This window comes from Pholcus phalangioides, unplaced genomic scaffold, assembly GCF_987345545.1.
Source record: "Pholcus phalangioides strain wild (caught in Gottingen) unplaced genomic scaffold, Ppha-v1.0 ptg000015l_1, whole genome shotgun sequence".
Lineage (NCBI taxonomy): Eukaryota > Metazoa > Arthropoda > Arachnida > Araneae > Pholcidae > Pholcus > Pholcus phalangioides.
This window is the reverse complement of record NW_028301608.1, coordinates 100,482,404-100,497,791: the sequence shown is the minus strand read 5'-3', so window position 1 is coordinate 100,497,791 and position 15,388 is coordinate 100,482,404. Positions and strand designations below refer to the sequence as shown.

At 39.0% G+C, this 15,388-nt stretch overlaps 1 protein-coding gene across 3 annotated transcripts in view; it reads left to right on the top strand.

Moving 5' to 3' along the window:
• The window catches only part of LOC149077207 (glutamate receptor ionotropic, kainate 5-like), a 36,610-nt gene that overhangs the window by 16,593 nt on the left and 4,629 nt on the right, over positions 1-15,388 (top strand). For 2 of the 3 annotated variants that reach the window (XM_089244950.1, XM_089244952.1), the window contains one exon: positions 12,856-13,127. In XM_089244950.1, the coding sequence (XP_089101076.1) occupies positions 12,856-13,127 (272 nt within the window). The remainder of the gene's footprint in view (positions 1-12,855; positions 13,128-15,388) is intronic. The other variant, XM_089244951.1, reaches the window with a different exon arrangement.

Below are 15,388 nucleotides of genomic sequence, written 5' to 3'. Positions count from 1 at the left end.
TCTGCACGTTGTGGACCCAACGGTTACCCACGCATGTACAGCAGATTCTCAGTGCTTGTAGTGATGAATCTACAAATATTCGGAAGCTTGCTGCAATCGCCGATAAAGTCTGTGAGGTATCCAGAAACAGTACCGTAGTCGCGACTGTCGATTCTCATTCCGAGGTCAGCACCCTCCGTACAGAAATTGCCGAACTGAAAAATGCTTTTCAACAGCTTAGCAGCAACAATTCATCTCATTCGAGTCGCAGCCGCACTCGCTTTCGCAACCGTTCCAGAAACCGATCCCGATCCAGTCCACGTTCTCAAGGGCTGTGTTGGTACCACAACAATTTCGGCGAGAAGGCTCGCAAGTGTGTCACTCCTTGCAACTGGTCTACGGGAAACTAGTCGGCGCAGCTGCTTCGTCGGCGGCAGGCTGTGGTACAACAAGCCGACTATTCGTCTTCGAACGCAAAACTCGAACACGATTTCTAGTGGACAGTGGTGCAGTTATTAGTTGCTTTCCCAAACGGCTAACGTCCTCGAAATGTCTTCCTACGGAATTCAAGCTATATGCAGCGAACGGGTCTGAAATCCGGACGTACGGTAAGCTCAGACTAGAACTTGATTTTGGGTTGAGGCGAATATTTACATGGAATTTCGTTATTGCCGATATTTCTACCCCAATTTTGGGCGCCGATTTTCTTGAACGATTCGACTTACTAGTCGACGTCAAAAATAAGTGTATTCGCGATAACGAAACATCCTTATCAGCGGTATGTTCATTTGCTGAATGCCCACATACGAGTTTATCTATTGTCAATGGGAAATCACAGTACGATACCATTGTACGTAAATTTCCCCAATTATTGGGCTCTAATCCCCAAATCAAGTCAGGTTATGACATGCTGAGTCATTGTATAGAAACAACCGGACCTCCAGTATTTTCGAAACCGAGGAGACTCAATCCCGAAAAACTCGCTGCTTTGAAAACCGAATTTCAAATGCTCATGAATCAAGGTATTTTGAGGCCATCAAAAAGCCCATGGGCCAGCCCCATTCATTTTGTGCAAAAGAAAGACAGTACTTGGCGCATATGTGGGGATTTCAGAGCGCTCAATAAAGTTACCGTAGCTGATAAGTACCCGCTCCCCCATATCCACGACTTCATACTGGGATTGCGAGGAAAGAAGATATTTTCAAAAGTTGACCTCGTCAGGGCTTATCAGCAGATACCCATCGAGCCCAAGGACATTCAAAAAACCGCTGTAACCACTCCAATTGGCTTGTTCGAATTTCTGAAGATGCCATATGGTCTCCGAAATGCTGGAAGCACATTTCAACGTTTTGTTGACAACATTCTTCGCGATCTCGATTTTTGTTTCGCTTATTTGGACGATATCTTCATCTTTTCTGAGGATGACTCTTCCCATAAGCAACATTTAGAGACGCTCTTCCAGAGACTCCAGGACTTTGGACTGGTAATCAACTTGCACAAATGCGTTTTCGGAGTTACCGAAATTTCTTTTTTAGGATTCTTGGTATCAGAAAAAGGAGTTTCTCCCTTACCTGACAAAGTTCGTACCTTAGTCGAGTACCCTTTGCCTAAGACAGTTAAAGAACTCAAAACTTTCTCCCACTCAAACAAAATACAGCACATTTGATCGTGAACTTTTGGCAATTTATTTGGCCGTCAAACACTTCCAACATATGTTAGAAGGCAGACAGGTCGTTATTTTCAGCGATCACAAGCCTCTTACATTTGTGTTCAATCAAAAGCTAGAGAAATCATCTGCTCGTCAAACACGGTATCTAGAACTCATTAGTCAGTACACCACTGATATTCGGCACGTATCAGGTGAAGAAAACGTTATTGCTGACACATTATCTAGAATCAACGAAATAAAACTATCCGATTCTTTAGACCTAGATTCCATGGCTGCTGATCAACAAAATGATCAGGACTTACAAAATCTGCTAACATCAAACACTAATCTTCAGTTGCGTCTTGTGACTTTCCCTACTGGCAATACACCCATCTATTGTGATGTTTCTAATGGACGTGTTAGACCTTACGTTCCAAGTAACTGGTGCAAGGTTGTCTTCGACAAGATCCATAAACTGTCACATCCTGGTGCCAAGGCCACTTTGAAGCTCCTGCAGCAACGTTTCGTGTGGCAATCCATGAGAAAAGACTGTTCTGCATGGTGTCGACAGTGCATTTCATGCCAAAAGGTGAAGGTTCACAAGCACACGCGGTCTCCTCTTGCAGAGTATCCGCTTCCATCTGACAGATTTCGCCATGTCCATCTTGACATTGTCGGCCCCCTTCTGCCATCTAATGGGAATTCCCACTTGCTCACCTGCATTGATAGATACACACGCTGGCCTGAAGCCGTTCCTATTCCGGATCAAACAGCCGAGACTACGGCTTCAGCATTCATCAATTGCTGGGTGTCCCGTTATGGCATTCCTGATGTCATCACAACTGATCGGGGCACGAATTTCGAATCTCATCTTTTCCAGCACTTGTCAAGACTACTCGGTGTTCAGCGAATTCGCACTACCTCTTACCATCCTCAAGCCAATGGGATGGTAGAGAGATTTCATCGAACCATGAAAAGTGCTCTGATGGCAGTAGACCCAGTGCATTGGAGCGAGGCTCTACCTTTGGTGTTGCTATCTCTTCGATCAACAGTTCGTGAAGATCTGCAATCATCACCATCTGAATTAGTTTTCGGATCTGTCCTCAGACTTCCCGGGGAACTCATCCAAAGTTCTGACCAACTGCCAGTTCCAGCACCTGTATTCGTCGAGAGGATTCGCCAACACATGTCCAAACTGCGACCAACACCAGCTTCTAACCATGCCAAACAAGCAGTATTCGTGTCAAAGGACTTGAAGGATTGTTCTCACGTCTTTCTACGAACTGATGCTGTGAGACGTCCATTGGTTCCTCCATATCAAGGACCATATCATGTCGTATCTAGAGACTCTAAAAATTTTTGCTTACTAATTAACAATAAGAAAGTTTATGTTTCTATTGATCGGGTAAAGCCTGCATATATCCAGCAAGAAGCCAACACGTCTCCCTTTCCCAGTGTTGTTAATGTGCCCATACCTAATGCATGTAACACGGAATCTGACCGCAAAATTAAGCCCGTAGTCCGTTTTCAGGCGGGCGTTTAATCTACGGGGGGAGTATTGTGGCGACGAATATTCCTCGAGATGGCAGTCGTGTCGCGCGCGCCCTCTTCGGCTCTACTAGCTAAAACGCGCACACGTTTCTGACCGATGTTCTCGGATGTACTGTATAATATTGTAGAGTCTTCTTGTTGTTGTTGTATCAGTCGGTCGCTTGATTCTCGCTCTCAAAAGTTAATTAAATAAATGTTAATTATTTGTTAACTGTTGACCATGTTATTACATCACGGAATAAAACATCAAATAGCTGAACCAACTAGCTAAAGAGCCATGTTTAAGGAAGGCACGTTCGCCGCGTGTTGCAGCCGAAATGGAAGCGTTAGCGTGCGAATCAACTGCAGAGGCCAGTCGTGCTCGGAAAGCTGCCAGACGCTTGGGCCACCATCATCGATACTCAATATTCTTCATAGAATCCTTAATCTGTACTTGTACATACCGCAGTCGTGCCATGAACTTTTACCAGCGGATACAGTACAAAGAGAAGCATTTGCAAAGTGAGCTTTCTCCAAAATTCGACATAATCCCACCTGGGTCTTTAACATCTTGTGTTGCTTGATGAAGCTCATTTTTCGCTTCATGGCGGCGTCTAATCCACGTGAGCACACGCAGAAACCATTGCATTCCCCATAAGTGACAGTGTGGTGTGGAGGGGGGGGGGGAGGTGTGCCCGAGTGCCATGGTGGTAAGATACTCGTCTACCATCGTGAAGGTTGTTGTCAGGGTCCCGGGTTCGAACCCAAGGGAGGATATAGATAAGATATTTTCCCCTAACGAACCCGAGGCGACCACCGATAGACAGCGCCTTCACTTCCAACCCATCTCACTAATGGCAGTAAATTGCAATATATATGGCCAGAGTTGGTGTTTGGTGAAGTAGTAGTAGTGTGGTGTGGGTTCACAGGTTCGTTCATCATAGGACCCTTCTTCTATGAAACGCAGTGCCCAGTAAATGGGTGGAAAATGGTGGATGCGCAGCTTTATTTAACGCTTCTGCTCTAGAAGGGCGTTAAATAAAGCTGCGCATTCACCGTAGCCGTTTTCCATTCATTTACTGGGCACTGTGTTTCATAGAAAACTGCCCAGCACTGTGGACGGAGGCTTTGTTTCTTAGTTTCCCGTCACAGTCGAGGCACTGTATATATATATATTGTATACATTGTGTATTTAGACCATTCTCAAATCTCTCCCACTTCAACATGCCAGCTTCTTTTTTCTTCTTTCTTGCCCACAAGTCTTTTCCGTATTTTTTTCGAAATCCCAAGCTGCGGTCTCCGGCCCTTATGTGCCACTGGGCTCACGTGCAATTTTTCTCCCTAGTCATTGCATTCAGCCACCTATTTTTGTCAAATGGCTTGTACGTTGCATCGAGTTGATGGCTGTCTTCATGGGGAGAACGACACGAGTGATTCGATACTTGTGAGCACGGGGCAAGGGGAACCACCACTATGAATCTTTGCCAACTTTTCCGACACAACTCTGCCTCTTTTGAGGTAACGGAAGTAAGGTGCTTTGCAGCAGTCCCGGGTTGTGAGCGGTTCTATCTATCTATCTATCTAGAAGGTCGTGCCATGTGTGCGTGAAAGAGGTGCGCTTTCTACCGTCACGTTTATGCAAGATGGAGCAACTAGTCACACTGCTACTCCTGATACAGACGTTCGGGGAAGACAAAATCATTAGCAGGCGTTGCAGGTTCCCATGGCCAATTTTTTCCAGATTTGACACCGGCAGACTTCTGGTTATGGGGATATTTAAAATCCCGGGTGTATTGATCCGGTCCATCCAATCTATCGGAAATCAAAGATGCGATCCGCCGAGAAGTGCCATGTATACATCCGAACCTGTTGCACTCTGCCGTTGCTGAATTTGGGACTCGTTTGCAATGTGTTTTCCCCTGTGGTGGTGGTCATGTGGACTAACTCATGCTGCTGTAATAAACGATTTTAAGGCATTCTATTCATTATTTGCGTACCTTTTCTTTGACTTGTGTACGTCAGCGCCACCTATCGGCTGTTTTGAGGGAAGGGGTTTTTTCCTGTCAAAAAAATTCCACTGACCTAGCGATGTCTAACCCTGCCAACCGTTTTTTATTTCGGTTATTTTTTCGGTTTTTATGAATTTTTAAAGTTACTACGGACTTTTTTCCCACCCTGTACATAGTGCATTTAACAAATTTCTTCCACAGGTACATGGGTAATTGTCGCCCTAGCTAGGCACACTCTGCCTATTTTTTCTGAAAATATCTGTACATATTCATGCTATCTGTACATATTCATGCTATCTGTATATATATTCATGCCTTTTCTGTGCATATTTGGGCTTTTTGTGAACATTCCCTCCCCCCCCCCTCCCCTTTTCTGTGGGTTTTTTTTTCATGTTTTGGGCCTATTTATTTTATTTTAATGTCATTTTAGTAACTTTTTTAACGCAATGAATAGGGGTCGATGCAGAGAGACATTAGGCGGGGTCGATGGCGGGTCTCCCGGGAGCGAGGGACACTGCTAAGTTTTCCAGTATGGCCCAGGTCTTGACCACTTGCTTATATTTCTTCATTAAGACAGAGCGCGTGGGGGGGGGGGGGCATATTCCGGTTAGGAGGAGGACGTGATAAATGCTGAAGGCTTCAAAATCAAATATCTCATTGAAATATCTCAAATAAATTGCATTTAAAAAATATGCATTTTTTTTATAAATAACTTCTCAGAGCCACATTTACTTTCATTAGTTGGAAGTGTTAGCACACAGTCTCCCTAAAAATTTAATTTTTCTTTTTTATTATTATTATGAGACCGCTTCAGAAATTTAAGACATTTTGAGTAATCGCACGTCATTCGAAAACCTCATGTAACTGAAAGTATCTTTCTAAAGTCAACGGTTGCAGAGACATCCGCGGTGCAAACAATTTGTGACAGCCCCTATGAATTAAACAGTGTATTGTATGAATGCACTGTACGGTGTGATACAAATTTTTTGTCCCAAGAACTATATTTGCAACCGCAGGCTTTAGAACTATACTTCCAGTTACAATAAATTTCCAAATAGTATGAGGTTTCTTAAGATATCTTGGTTTTTGTGGGGGGGGGGGATCATGTTTACATGGAAAAGAAAATTAAGAAATTAACTGTTTATACAATGAATGCTTTAAATTTGCCGTCACACTTATTCCGTTGCCCAGATCTCTTCCGATCCAGCTTTGTTGCAGAGTCTTAACTGTTTTAACTGTCCTCGCGTGCGCTAAAACATCCAACTAGTGCAATGTACAACATGCTCTGTCATTTGCAAAGCATCTCATGGTTTTTAATGAAATATTTAACGAGACATTGAAGATATAAAAATTGACTCTGTTTTTTGGTGACATCACTTTGCTATCAAGTTTATTTGTTTCTTTATCAGACTCCTCAAAACAATTATAACATTTTAAGAAATCACACGTCATTTAGAAACTTTTTGTTACTGAAAGTATGCTTTTAAAGCCAACGGCTGCAGAGATAGTCCTGTGTACACAAACAATTTGAATCAGCCTGTATATATAAAAGTTATTTCATTTTAGGTGTGTTTCTGTACTTAAATATGTTTTTTGAAATATTTTGTGCCTCAAAATTTCATTCTTATTTACAAATATATACTGTCGTTAACATAATTTATGTTCTTTTTAATCTCACATTTGATATTCATTCATTAAATGGCTAATGAGAACTCTTTCACTGTTAGCTCTTGTGGATGTTAGTGACATTTTCAGCGTCTACTTAATGGTTCTCGTTAAATTGCAGCGCACTTTAAGAGCTTTAACTAGCAAAGTTTCTGAAAAAACTTGGACGATTAACCTTTATATCGCGCCCAACGCCTTGTTCTGGTACATCACAAAGGAACTTGTGCTTATAGGAATAGCACACAATCGTGGTCGGTTGCCTAAACTTCATCATCAAATTCAAGGGGAAATAAAAATGAGACATGAGATATAAGAGGAAAGTTTGAAGGGATCTGAATTTTTATATGCCACTGTGAGATTATTATCAGAATTCACGGGCGTAGCTTTATCTGTTCATGAATTAATAATGGAAAATCCGTAACTTGAAATTGAGATTCAAACGCAATAAATAGCTAAGAAAAAAATGTGAATCGGTGTAATGAAAATTTTCGTCGAATATTTTTCAAGGCAATTACGTAACATTTTCAATATCGCAGTTGTTTTCTCTGCATATATGCGATGTTTTTTTTCAAAACTTCCATTTGTTGCAATAATTACTATTGCGATTGCGTTTTTGGAAATTCAATGTCAACACTCGTAGGGATGTTGCTGATAGTATCGTAGCCGATGTTTTTTATTTATTAGATTTTATTTTAAAAAAACAAACAAACACAATTCCAAAGCAAATCGCAAAATATAAACACTGCTCAAAGCAGATTTTGATTTTAGTATTTTAGTGTGATTCTGCGGAATTGATTTCGAATCTGACTGGTTTTTTTTTTTTAGATCGGCTCTAGATTTTGGGATAAAGTGAAAATTAAATGTCAATGAGGTATTTTGGATCACGTGATTTTTTGAGGGACACACAAGTGAACCAATGTGGCGACTTCCTGTGCGATTCATGAAAGAAACAAATTTAAATTAAAGAAACATAAAAATGAATCGTTTTTACGTCTTCTTAATGGGGCTAGAAATTACTAATTTTTTTTTAACTTCAAGTTATCGATCTACCTGTTTTTCCTTAAAAAAATTCTTGATTAAAGCTGCGGTTCTTCGATGTAATTTATATGGGCCCATAATTAATTTAAATTATCCTAAACTATATGGATTGAGAGAGATGCAGTTGGATAATATAAGACAATACGGAGACATTGATTCTCATTTTCCCGCTTGAGAAGATATAAATAAAAATTTGAAATCAATGTTATTTCATCGATATCCACCTCAAAAGTGGGTCTGGCTCATTATTTTATATTTAATTTTCTATTCTTCGTATCTCTAAGCGAGCACAATATTTCGAAAACCAAAGATTCAATTCGATTTTTAAAATTATTGGTGGCGGAAAACTCACTAAATTTCCGCATTTCTACGCTAAAATCGGCAATTTTAACATTGATCTCTATGGGGATCATCCACTGTATGTCCCTCAGGAGTGATGCTGATGATGATTATGACGTCTATTCGAAAAGCCTTATGGTAATACATAAGCATCACACAAATCACATTCGAAGTGTGCGAGAGAAATGTGAATCAATAATAAACTTAATATGTATGAATAAAAACCACTGAAGAGTAAACTCTTCAAGATGTAATGTAACTAATCAAGATGTAAATGTAATAATATATTGAATAAAATAGAAAAATAAATAAAGGTTGGAAGTAAAAATTCGACGCAGAAGTTGGTGGTTGCAGACCACTGTGTTATCCGGAAAAAAAATTTTAAGAGTAATTTCATTTCCCTCCTATTTATAATTTTAAGGGGGTAATTTTGTAAATAAAAACGTATTTTCTCTATCTCGTGTGAGAGCAGGGGAGAGAGGTGTATCTACCTTTCTTCCCACTATCTTATCTAATTAGGTATGTGTACGAGGTGCATGTACGATTAATTCGTATTATTAGTGAGAGCTGGAGATCGACTGTGGACTTTTCCATTACACATGACCGTTTGGACCCTTCGAAGGAGCATCACGGGGGTTCATGTGATCACCTCGTGCTGTGCTGAATCTCTTTCTTTCACGTGACTAGAGCGTGCTTGGTATAGAACTAGCGTGAAAAATGAAATTAAAATAAGAAATATAGGAATGTGTCAAACGGCTCCACAGTAATATATACAGAACACAACAGAGTGGACCGAGCATGACCAGACTCTGTCGCTTATGTGATATAAGCTCATTGCCCATCGGAGGACGTGATTGTGCCAGAGAAAATTCTGAGTTACAAGGAGAAAAAATAATAGTAATTGGGGTCTCTATCATGGGACCTAAAGGATTCCTGTTCATGTATATGCTTTCATATGCAATCACAAAAACATGTGCGAAGTCAGACATAAAACGGCAGATATATGTGGTTTATAGAGTGCCGGTCAGTTTAAATAGGCGACAGCAACTCTGTAGCATTTCGCCTATAGCTTTTAAAAATACTAGGCTGACTCATCCACCATCTTTAAACAAAAGTGTGGCGTCAGTGTTATCGGTTGAGCTTATTTGCACGAATGTTACTAATAATCTCATTAGTTGGTTGCATATGATCGAAATTGGCAAATTTTCGTGGTACTTAGTAGCATGTGTATCATGCGGGCCTTATCATTGTTTTTACCCACTCATACGCCCACTGGTGTTCATTTCAAGAAATATGAACTATTTTGAGGTAAACCATAGAATATAAAATATTTTAGGTAGCATCTTTATACTTTTCATGTTAAATTTTCATGCAGGGTGTCCTGTAAGTCCTGATTCGGCCTTTTCATCTCGTCAACCGTTCGTCGTGGAGGCATGGCTCCAATTCAAGAAATGCTCAAAATGCACTCAGAAATCATTCTGTACCAGTTCCAATATATAAGTTGTCATAAAATAAAAAAATCTAAATTTTTATACGGTGCTCCTGTCCTCTAACTTCCAATTGAAAAGTTGTTGCCCTATTTCTCCTGAGGTTAACAAAGATATACAGGGAGAGTCGCGTAAGTGCTTATACGGCCTTTATCCCATCAACCTTCGCCGTAGAGGTGTAGTTTCAATTTAAAAATTCTCAAAAGGTGTTCAAAAATTACCCTGTACCATTTTTGAGAGTGAAAACACAGTGTGTAAAAACCAAAATTTTTGTAGCCCCCCGTCCTCTAATTTCAAATCAGAAAATTGTTGCCCAGTCTCTCCTGATGGCCAACAAAAAATAATTACAAGTTTCTCAGTGCAATATTCATTGAGATATTCGAAATAAAATATCTGAGAAGAGTTGGGAAAGGACAGCATAAATGAGGGAAAGAAGTTAGTTAGTTTGTGCTGTTCTTTCCCAACCTTTTTCCCGATTTTTGAATTCAAATATCTCAGCACATATTGCACTTACAATCGCTGTTTTTTTTGCCGTTTTTTCCCCTTCGGGATAGACAGTGCAACAACTTTTTAATTGGAAGTTAAAGGGCAGGTGGAGATAAAAATTGAAATTTTCAATTTTGTGACACACTGTATTTTCACTCTCAAAACTAATACTGAGTGATTCCTGAACCCATTTTGAGCATTGTTTTAACTGAAATCATACCTCTACAGAACACACCCTGTATAGAGCCAGTAAAAAGGGAATAGATAGAAATTAATGTATTACATTCTTGTTATCTTATCGATGTTTTTTGCTGCATATTTATACTCTAAACATTCCTCGTTATTCTAGATTGGGTCTAAAAATGTTTTTTGTGACTCTCAGAGCAAATAATTTCAAATACTAATCTCAAAGGTTAATGCACGGAGTTTTGGTTCAACAGATCTGACAAAATCAGCTCTGAACTAAATCCAATCTTATCGGTCCTCGGGGCCATAAATGACAGTGTTGTGACAAGAGTGAACCCACGAGTCGGTTTCGTCATGAGAAATTTTCGAAATTCGTTGAACCACCGACAAGAATGATTTCATCTCCATAGTTCAAGTTAACAACCTGCTACGTCTAAATCCGATGATCCAAATGAAATAATTTTCTTAACCTTAGACATTTACGTAGATTGCGACTTATATTTCTACCAGGGGCAGCTTGAGCGAGAGTGTAAGAGGTGTGATGGATCCGGGTAGCAGATTGTAGGGGTGACAGCGTAGACTTTAATTAAGACTCTCGCTTTAAGACTTTCACAATGTAAAAGTTGACATGACATCACGCATACTCTCGACAATTGAGATGAGAAAACTTGAAAGAATAGACAGGGACTTTGCCCTTTGAAGACCGGGCACACTCCTATTCCCATCTCAGAGAGATATCGAAGCGTTCCCGGAGGATGGGTGTATCCGGAACGTTTTATTATAGACAACAAATTGTCGCCTCAGACGAAGGCAACGAAAAATGAAATATATGTAAAGACGATCGTCAATCTGAAATCATATAACAGATGATTAAAATTTATAAACAATATTATACGATGATGGCAAATAGTCCCTCCCATAAGAATCTGGCCATCGTCAGTTAATCGAATGATTGTCAATAATCTAAAAATAGACAGGGACTGCTACTAGTAATGTAATCTACCAGGGGCGGCGCGAGACAAAAACTTTACCCGCGTGGGATTTATTTTTTTTCTTTGCGCCTTCTGCCTAATTCCCTCCTCTGTATCCCTACATCCTGAGTCGGGACCCCAAGGTTGGAATATTACGCGGGGCTCCCCAAGCCAGATATTTTAGGGGGCCCTGTACAGTTAATTTAGCGTGAAAAGGGAAAATGATAAGAGAATGGACTCCCGGACCCCCGGGCTAGAGCCCTGTCTGCCCAACTATTGTGGGGAGGGCGGCAAGCGCCACAAAATCAGGTTTATCTCGAGGTTCCCTGTCAGCCTCCCGCCAGGGTCGCCATTAGGGGCGGCAGGTAAACTCGAGCCTCTCCTGCTTTGTACAATGATCTTTAAAAATTAATGCATGCTGATTCGTGCCAATACCACCAATACACCACTCCTCAACTTTGGCCCATTTCGAGTTACAAAACGAAATATTTGAGCCATTGACGAGTTCCAGACTGAAAATGGTGACATTCAGGAAAGATGTTTTATCCAGGCTCTTTCTGCATGTCTAAAAGGTAGGGCCGACAGGCCTGGGCTTTAATTTATTCTGGAATTACCCCCTTCATCTGATATGAATTTTTATTAATCAAGAAATGATTATTTTTCATCAAAAATATTAATTTTATCATTATTTTCGTTTCTTAAGAATTTTCATTAATTCGGAATTTTTTTTTTTTTTTTTTTGCTAAATATAAATTTTGATCAATTAAAAAATTATTTCTACAATTAAATATGATTTTTCACCAATTTTAAAATTATCTTATTTTACTTAAATATGAATTTTTCATTGATTAACAAATTATTTTCTTTCATTTATTTTATTAAATATGAATTTTTTCTAATCCCTTTATGAAATTATTTCTTTCATAAAGTTCTAAAAAAAAATTCAATTATTTCTTTCATTTATTCTGAAACTTTTTTCAATAATTCTGATATTTTTTATTAGTAATGAATTTTCAAATGGACACAAAGGACGCATCCACGTCAAAACTTGGCGACCGTGTCTATGACACAGCCTATCCCAATTTTTTTAGCTCGGGATACGCATAAACGAGTAAAAGAATGGACTCTTGTTGAAATATGTAACGTAAATTGTCATAAACATCGATTATGCACTGTCTGTGTTGCATTTTATGTGCAGTGTCGAGTTTTTCGTTTTACAGCTCCACTTGGGGAATAAATTTGAATTTTTTTTTTTTCAATTTACCAAAAAAAAAAATGGGCCATGATCAGTATTTTAGTGCAAACCGTAACTTTTCATGTCAATTGGTTGATTTGTTAGTAATTTTTTAAATTTGTCTAGGACTTCTCGTCCACCCAGTATATATCAATAGCTATATACAATAGTTTTATAGGTACGGACTTTATCAAGTTCCACGAATTTGCTCTTCCAAAAGTCATTTTTTTTATTCCAAAAATTATTATTTATTCTGGTCATAAAATTTCACTTTCCATTACAGATTTGAGTCGCCTCTACAATGCTCTGCCGTGCAAGATACTGATCCCGTTCTGGCACTTCTCTAGGCTGGTTCTCAATTACAGCTACGTTGGACTGCTTCTTTCTTTCCTCATGAGTCCTCTGAGGGAGAAACAGATCAGTTCGATCGCTGATCTAGCCGAAGCGGCCGACCGTGACTGGGTCAAGGTATCGACTTTCGATGGCTCAGATGTTGGGAATCAGCTGTCGGTAAGAAAAAACCACACAGGCCATGACGAGAGAGAGAGAGAGTGTGTGTGTGAAACCTACTATATTTACTTATTATAAGAATCACTGAACGAATAAGATACCGATGAAATGCATTATTCCGAACAGAATCAGTTTTCTACTGAATACCTTACGGCCATGTAATGTTACGTCTCCTTTTTTTTTGGTCGATGTTCGGCTTGACATACTTGACCGGTCAACATTTGAACGAGGTCAATCTTTAAATAAATTCATTAACTGCATCTTCGCAATGTGTAGACCACGTTTTCGATTCTTTCAAACAGATTTCTTTTGTTTTCAGTCTCCTGCAATTATTATCTTACATTTCTATTGTTTTAAAAGCGCTAAACTGCTTTACAGTTGAGAATTTCTATAGAATTTCACATAAAGTGCGCTTACGTAGTTCGTCCTTTTTAAGAAGCGTTTCGGTTTTATATGAAAAAAATATCGGGTATATGCCTGATGGTATTCAGAAATTGATTCTGCTCGAAATTCAAGTGATAAAATTTCCCATTTTTATACATACAAATCGTTATTTGTATATTATCGCCACCATTTACCTTTAATGTATGCAACTGATTAGGTGTCATTCAAGTATTACGTCAGCATCGAGGTGGGGGGGCGTTTCGGATTTGCTGACTTCTGATGACAAGGGGGGGGGGGGTTTGAAGGTTGCTTACGTCATTAACCACTCCTTTTTGAAGATATGAAGTATTCTAAGCTGCTGACGAAATTTTGCTGACAGGGGGGTCAGTGTTTTGCTGACTTTTGCTGACGGGGGGGGAGGAGGTCAAAAATGGATGAAAATCTGCTTACTTAATACTTGAATGATCCCTTAGAGGCACTTTTTTAAAGAAAAAAGCCCGGTAAATTAACCCACATAATTCAGTATATAATAAAGAAATCCAGGAAAATTTCTGACACTATCTTGATGAAAACTTTTTGAGACATCACGCATTATGTGCTTGAAATGGGCTAATTTTCGCAATCATGTATACTAAAAACTACTGCATATATTCAATTAATTTCGATACGATATTCAATAACTTTTGTTATTGAATATCGGACTGTATTAAATTATTACTGTATTAAATTACTGTAATATTGGACTGTATTAAATTACTTTTTCGAATTGTATGCAATTCATTTAAAACTGTATTCAATTTTTAATTGTAACTTTTTCAAACCTGAGCCACATCTGGCTATAAGAGTTTTTTATTATTGTGATCTGTGTTTATTGAATGTCAAAATTCCCTTTAAAAATAAAATAAAATACATATGTGATTAATTAATTAATTTGGGTCGACATCTTTGCTAGGACCATTTGAGTTAAGTACACACCTGAATTACCTATTGAACAAAGTATAGATATTTTAGACTTTGTCGGCATTCTTTGGAATATCTTTTTTTCCTATTTCACAAACATATAATTCACAAATTCAAATGTATACACAAATTTAAATACATGTTACACATATTGGTTATTTGTGTGTTATATAATATAATGCACAATACAAACAAAACACTTTATGGCCTCAAGGGACTGAAAAGTCGCTCTAGCATTCCGAAAGGAATGGCTTTCCGAAGGAAAGAATTCCGAAAGAAAAAACAGGCAGGCCTCTAAAGGAATTTAGTGCAGTGAAACCTCGCTACAACGATAATCGATATAGCTTGATCTGCAGCAACATTGTTTCAAGTCTTATTTTGAAATCTCTGTACTCTGTTAAACTGCCGCCTCTCGATGTAACGATAATCTCTCTACAACGGTGTTTTTTTTTTCTTGTTGGGCAGAGTATCGTTGCATCGAGTTTTCAATGTATATTGAAATATTAAATTCCTTTTCACTTCGTTTCCCAAACTTTTAATCTATCTTTAGGAGAATCACAAAACTTAATTTTAGCTTTTCGCTAATTTAAAGACAAAAAAGACATCCATGTGGTAACATTTTATGACATCTACATCAGTAAATGGTTTCGTAGGGAGCTAAAGAGAAATAGAGAGGTGCCTGATGATGGTGGTCAGATAGAAATGTTATAAACAAGTCATCCTTTTTTGGGGGAAAGCGGACCATTTCATTTGTTTGAAAACGTGTCGCAGGCTGCTTGAGTTATCTTAAAATCTGCATCGATCCACTCAAGTGATCTGAAAATGTACCGCAGGCCGCTTAAGTCATCTTGAAATTTGCTGAGGGCTACTTGAGCCATCTGTAAATGTGCCAAGAGCCACTTAAGTGATCCATAAAGATGCAGCGCACTGCTTAAGGGATCTGTAAGTGTGCTGCAAGCCGC